This window comes from Hydra viridissima, unplaced genomic scaffold (assembly GCF_058129835.1).
Source record: "Hydra viridissima isolate aposymbiotic clone 2 unplaced genomic scaffold, HvirCarnegie_v1 scaffold_7, whole genome shotgun sequence".
Taxonomy (NCBI): domain Eukaryota; kingdom Metazoa; phylum Cnidaria; class Hydrozoa; order Anthoathecata; family Hydridae; genus Hydra; species Hydra viridissima.
Window position 1 is genome coordinate 6,715,570 of NW_028324306.1, and position 6,887 is coordinate 6,722,456.

A 6,887-nucleotide genomic window follows, 5' to 3' on the forward strand; every position below is an offset into this window, starting at 1 on the left:
CAAAAAAAAATATTTCAATTCACATCGTCTGTGCAATGAGGCAAGATTCAATTAATCATTTTTTTTTTTTTTGCTCGTTTCCAGTTTTAAGTTTAGAATAAAATCAATTTTTTTCACAACATTTTTTATCATTAAGCATTGGTGTTTAAGTGAGCATTGAGGGGGTTGGAGTGAAAAAATGAATTTTTTATCAAAATTGATGAAATACCAATTAAACGTTACATATTTGTGTTCTTAATTACCTTTTTTTGTTTATAGTTACCATTTATAGTTACCATTTTTAAAAAAATTTAAACTTAATTCAAAACTAGTTGTAATTTCGTTAAAACAATTGTAAACTTTTTTTTTTAACTTATTTCTTTGTTAGTTTCATAAAAAAATATTCGTCTGTAAGGTCACCAAAAATTTCATTTTATCATGCAATTCTCTATATAAGTTTATTGGTTGATACAACCTGCATACATATTGTACAGACTTATTCCGTTCAAGTTAAAGCGGCAAGTACCTAACGTTAAAAGCAGTGGCACAACGTTAGTGCGGCAAGTACTTAACGTTAGATGCAGAGGAACAACGTTTTTGCGGTAAGTACCTAAGATATACGTATTATAAGACTATTCTTGGCGGTTTTAATGTACCTCGCTGGATGACATTAATGTTCCTCCCTGGATGACGTTGGATGCCACTTGTTTTGTAACAAATTTTTAAAAATACTTTTGACACAACGCTATATTGATATATATTTTTAAAATTATTTTATTGTTAAGACTGAAGTCAAACTTATACCGATTATCTTCTACTTTGCTTGTTTCTTTTCGACCCATTTTTCGCTTCTTAACTCTCAATTTCATACTCAAATCTCATAAAATCTTATTGAAATCCCTAAATGTGTCTAAACTCGTCACCATTTGTATTTTTAAACTTTTTGAAAAAAAAAAACAACAAGTTAGCATTAACTTATGCAGTAGTTATTTAGTCTTAACAGTTGGTTTCAGATCAGGATGGAGGCTCTAGACCAGACTGAAAATAAATTTAAAACTTTGTGCACCTACATTTAACACCTTTTTCGTCATTTATTTTTTTCATTGGCATTTACTAAAACTCAAATTCTAAAGAAAAATTGAATTAGTGTTAAAAAATATCTTCTACGTCAATATCAATTGAGTTTAACTAAATTTTAATCTAGTATCAAGTTTTTTAGCACAAGCGTTTGATTATAACTCATAATTAGAGTGCCAATCGAATTACATTTAGAAAAGGCTCCTAATCAAAATCAAAAATTGAAATATTTTTGCTTTGAATGTTGAACTGTTGTAACTATATTAGCAAAAATAATATTTGAAAGTTTCATACAAAAAACTCGCTGTAATGTTTAATTTAGTTATTGTTGGTTTGTTGCTGTTTAACAATCACATGTTTAAACACATGATAAAACACACTTAAAACCTTTTTATTCAATCTCAATTTCTTCGGGAAAAACTCTTCAGAATTTGACAGCCATCATTAGTTTGTGAAAACAAAAATATTTGCTGACGTTTTTCCGTTTGTTAACTTTAAAGGTGGATTTAGGGAAAACACTAGAATACTTCAGGTGGAGGGTTCACACTTCAGGTGGAGGGTAGCAACAATTCCTAATAAATACTTCAAGAGGATACACTCCACCATAGACTTTTTCAAACTTTTGCGTTTGTCTCTGATTAACTTCTTTCATTTTAGTTTCTCTCGAGTGTTACTTCAGTTTTCGCAAAAAAAAGAAACAGCATTATCTCATTTACCCAAACTTTGCATTAAGAGTTAATTATGGATTCGGTTAACGTGGAAGATACCAATTCTGATAGTATCTATTTCTCCAAAGAGATTTTTGAAGACTACTTTGCTTTGGAAAATTCGACCATATTTCAAGATATGATTAAAGAAACGATTGAACAAAACTTACCAGACTTGAAAGGAAAAAACGTTTATGATGTTGGTTTTGGAACGGGATTTTGTTTAAAGATGTTTTTGAAGAAAGGATTGAAATCATACGTAGGTTTAGATTTAAGTGAGGACATGGTATCCTACTTAAAAACGTTTGTACAAGCACATGATCCGGAGACACCGACACAGTTTGTTCAAGGAGATTCCACCGAAGATTTACAGCACGAGTACGGCGATTTTGATTTAGCTATTTCTACATTTGCTATGTACGTAAATAGCCAAGAAAAGTTAAAAGGCTACACCAAGCACTTGAATCAAGCTTTAAAAGATGGTGGTGAACTTCATTTAATGGTGCTTCACTTGGATTTCAAGCATGAAAGTGTAAGAGACAATGTTCTGGAAGATCAGTTCAATCACTATCTCTTGCCAAAGTTAGCTGATGGTGAAAAGTACGAAGAATTTTCTAAAGTTGGTGTTTTATTAACCCCGCCGTTCTTTGCAAATGAAGTAAAGATGGAGGAGTTTGTCGTTGGCCAAGAATCACTTCTTAACGCATTGAAAACAGCAGGGTTTAGTGAAATCACTAAGATAGATATGACCACAAAGCCTGGAAAAGAACATTTGTTAAAACTTAGTGACGCATTTGCAGTTTCTTATTACAAATGTACAAAGTAAAACCGAAGTAATCAAACTGACTATTAAAGAAAAAATCTTGTGTGATTAATTCAGACATGATTGTTACATAGTTCATGTCGCCACGGTGCATAGGAACATACTCTAAGACCTTGCAACACATCCCCAGAAATTTTATTTTTGATTATCATTAGAAAACATTTCCTCATTCAAAAATTGTAAACGACAACTTTTTTTAGTGGGGGCATGGGGAGAAAACACATATTTTAGGGCAGTGCCCAGGAATTTTGTTGTTCAAGATTGGTAACTAAGAAGCATGTGGCATACTCAAATTTTTAGTATGTTGATACTGGTAGCAAATGAGGATGACTTGCAAAAAATTAGGGTAATTGGAGCTAAACCAACCCCGCCCCGATCCCTAACTGCCCCCTTCCTAGAACTACGTCTCCTTTAATCGTAAAATTTTTTTTTTGTTCTATCATAAACCAGATCAGAATTCATCGACAGATTTCAAATTTCATCAAAAAATCTCTTTTCGTTTAAGATTTATAACAATGCAAAATTACCCCCTGAAATAACTTTAAATGGTCTCAACTTTTAAACGAAAAATTTTTTTTTGATGTAATTTGAAATCTGTCGATGAACTTTGATCTAGTTAAATATAAAACAAGCAAAAAATTGAAAAGTGTTTTTAGGAACCATACCCTGGGGAGGGCTATTAGGGGTCGAGAAGGGTTTGCTACAATTATTTATTACAGTAAAAAAAAAAAAACTCTCATTTTTATGGTTACATTATGATTGATATTTTATATTTCAAAGTCATACTAAAAGTTTGTTCATAGGAGATTTAACACTTTACTTTTTACAAACTACATTCCTGCAAATAGAAAGCTACTTTAAAAGTGCTTGTAGTTGTAAGCAACAACTGCGTTTTTCAGCGCCTCTATATAGTTTGGGCTGTGCTCTCCAACTTTTCTCATTCGCCAAAACTGATTGAAATCCTGATGAATGGACTCGAGAGCTTGTTCAGTCCAGTAACCTAAGCCTATAGAATAGTAGAAGTACAAAAGAAATGCAAGTTTATTTAATAAGTATTCGTCGTAAATTATGCAAATTCTACGATTCAACTGTTGAAATAGAGTATTTAATTATTAAGATTATAAATTATTTTTAATCAAATTTAAAAGTTATTTATCATACCAAAGACTCCACCTTTCATGTTGATAAATTCAATAACATGTTGCTCAATTATGTGTACCTTCAAAGGAATTGTAGCCCTTAGATTTCTATAGCTCGTAGAGAACTCCTCTAGATCTTTAACATACGTGGAGCTTAATGATTTTCCAAAACAACCATGGACTATTTTTTCGAAATCTCTAAGTAACTTAATATATTTGGCAGCGGAAACTCCAAGACTAAACTCTTGAAAAAACAGTTCAAAGCTGCCTATGTTTTTAAGCAATTTATGACACAAGCATTGCCTTCCAAACGATGCTGCCCTTGGTAGGACACTCTGCAGATGTTTATTTTAGACAGATATTGGTTAACAAACTGTAACCCACACTCCTTGTTTTCAAATAAATTTTTTTCAATCTCTTTTAAAATTTTGTCTACAACACCTAGCAGTATATGTAGTCCAGGAATATTTACAAGTTCTAGTATTTTTTTGTTTTTGTGGCCTGTTAATAAAAGGGGGTTAACAACATTAGTGTACTTTTTTGCTTTTTTTAAATTTGCACCATCAGCCATCCATTGGTCGTACAATGTACACAAAGACTCTAGAGTATAATGATCAGCTTTTTAAAAGTCAGGAGATGACGTCATGCAATACGGACAAGGGTGTTTTGATGTTGCAGTTTGTTTTCCAACCATTTGAAGCAAAACCTTCAGATCTTCAGATACTGTGTAATCTAAGGATGAAATGTTTAGCTTATCCAAAATTAACCGCAAATTATGGTATTTTTCGTTCAATGAAGGCAAAATGGCCAATATAATAGTTTAGTGGACGTTTGAATCTTTAAAATCTTTGCACGCATATCCGTCACACTTGCTCAGTTTCTCTGGAATTTTATTATTTTTTAACTCTGGTTTTAGGGTTATTGACAGTGTAACTTTTAGGAATCCCTGCCCTCCATCTACATCTAATTTGATATCAACATCATTTGTTTCTTGACTTCTGTGATGAAGTACCATTGCTACGAGTTCTTCAATGTCATTGCAATACACAATAGGAGTATCTTTTTCTACCAACTATACATTCATAAAAAATCAAAATGAATAATACAAATTGCAATCTAGCTATAAAAATTTTTTTTTGGAAATAGTTTACTTACCTCTTCGCTTTCCTTCAATTCTAACAGCAATGAGAGTTTATCACAACTGAATAATTTTCCAATTATTTCGTTGTTCTCAATTAGTTAAATATTGAAACCAGATTCCACACTTTTTCGTCCTGCCTCACTTCTCAGAAATCGTGCAACTTCAAGCATGTTGCGATTACTTAGAAATCATAATAAAGTTATTACAAAAATTGGCTTTAAACTCATAACAAATTCATTTTTAAAAGTATTTTTAAGCAACAAAAACTTACCTGGAATGTAGTTTTAATTGAAGTTTGTTCAATTTATCTAAAGAAAAGAAAGGTTTCTTAACCTCAGTCTTTCCGAAAGAGACAGTGAGTTGCTTCGGACCAAAGGTTTTCAAAGCTAAGGTGTTCTCTGAGACATTTGTGCTGAAACCTTTGATAGAGCTGGACAGAACTTTTCCTTGCGTTGTTGGGGATGTTGATTTTACAATGGCAGTCAAATTCTTTTCTCTTTCTAATTTCGCACAGGGATGTGGAATTCCTTGTCCCACTTGGAAATAGCAATGTTGACAAACTAGTCTTTCTGCAGGTTTATTTGAAACACCTATAGCGCCTTGATAAACAAGCTTTCCCGAAACACATTCAACCATAGGGGCCAATATTTTTTCCATTTTTGATTTGCGCCCATTTTCACAAATAAAACATTCACATTTTTTCCCTCTAATAACTCTGGTATTCAGGTCTAAATTTTATAGCACATGTATAGCAACTATAATAACTAAAATAGCGAAACTAAATTTTAAATGAAGTAAATTAAGCATCAATATAGTTATAATTACCTTCACGGCCGCATAATGAAGTAAGGATCATTCCCTGCAAGCCTTTTTCTACATTTTGAGCAAAGCATGGTAGGAAAGTCAGGATTATCCGCTGAATAATCTTTCCAGAATATAGTTTTGATAAGGTTTGAGTAGTCATTTTTCTTTTTATTTAGATTTAAATAAGTTATTTCAGGATTAATTATTGGTCTTAAATCCGTGCCTTTCCTGAAGCAGCAAATTTTTTTACAAAATCACTATTCTTTTGCATGTTTAGGCATTTTAAATGAATGCTTCAAATAAAAACTTCTGATATGGATTGATAATATTAGCATGATATATTGGTCATATCAATCAAATGTCAATATAATGGCTATAAACACATGTCAATATAATGGCTAAAAACATGCTTTCAGTTTGTATATCAACGCGTGCAAAGAGTTATTATGCAACTGTTAACAATTAGCAACTGCTAGCTTTTACTAATTGTTAATAATTAAAGGTTGCTTTGCTTTGTTTTTATTTCAATAAAAATGTAAATAGAAAGTAATAAAAATTATTTATCCGTCTGTAAATTTCAATACTAAACAAAAATTTTTAAAAACTTTTAAAAAAAAATTGATAAATCTATCACAAACGTTTCTGAAAATCTAAATATGGGGCATGGGCTCGATTTTGTGGTGTTCGAGAAGATTCCCCAAATCCCCCCAGGGTATGGTTCCTAAAAACACTTTTCAATTTTTTTTTTGTTCTATCATAAACTAGATCAAAACTCATCGACAGATTTCAAATTACATCAAAAAAAATTTTTCGTTTAAAAGTTGAGACCATTTAAAGTTATTTCAGGGGGTAATTTTGCATTGTTATAAATCTTAAACGAAAAGAGATTTTTTGATGAAATTTGAAATCTGTCGATGAATTTTGATCTAGTTTATGATATAACAAAAAAAAAATTTTACATCAGTTTTTATTTATCATTAATATTATTATCTATCATTAATATTATTTATATGGTAAAAAAGTAAACATTTAAAATTCCAAAACGCAACATAAAAACGGAAGTGAAATTATTTTTAAAAAGGTTTAAAGAAAGTGTTCAAAATTAATTTTTTGGCCCAAAATAAAATGTTACTATTGAAATATTTTGATTATTTCAACTTTTCTTTTGTTCAATATAAAACAGAAAATATAAATTCTTTGGTTGGCCAGATTTTTTC

General features: G+C 31.0%; 1 protein-coding gene and 1 pseudogene across 2 annotated transcripts; one reads left to right on the forward strand and one right to left on the reverse strand.

Annotated features, from left to right (window-relative positions):
- The first annotated feature begins 367 nt into the window (after positions 1 to 367).
- Positions 368 to 3,314, forward strand: LOC149885901 (uncharacterized). Its single transcript, XM_090093931.1, has 2 exons — positions 368 to 581; positions 1,714 to 3,314. The coding sequence occupies exon 2, from the start codon at positions 1,798 to 1,800 to the stop codon at positions 2,587 to 2,589; it is 792 nt and encodes a 263-aa protein (XP_089950057.1). The 5' UTR covers positions 368 to 581; positions 1,714 to 1,797; the 3' UTR covers positions 2,590 to 3,314.
- LOC149885902 (uncharacterized) lies at positions 3,278 to 5,906 on the reverse strand (annotated as a pseudogene). The gene is made up of 5 exons (XR_016454451.1): positions 5,692 to 5,906; positions 5,138 to 5,594; positions 4,881 to 5,046; positions 3,748 to 4,797; positions 3,278 to 3,592 (listed from the first exon to the last, which is right to left on the reverse strand). The product of XR_016454451.1 is annotated as an uncharacterized LOC149885902 (transcript).
- Positions 5,907 to 6,887: the final 981 nt, after the last annotated feature.

What these genes read in the sequence shown, in the direction of transcription:
- LOC149885901 (XM_090093931.1), top strand. Translation starts at nt 1,798, where the DNA reads ATGGATTCGGTTAACGTGGAAGATACCAATTCTGATAGTATCTATTTC.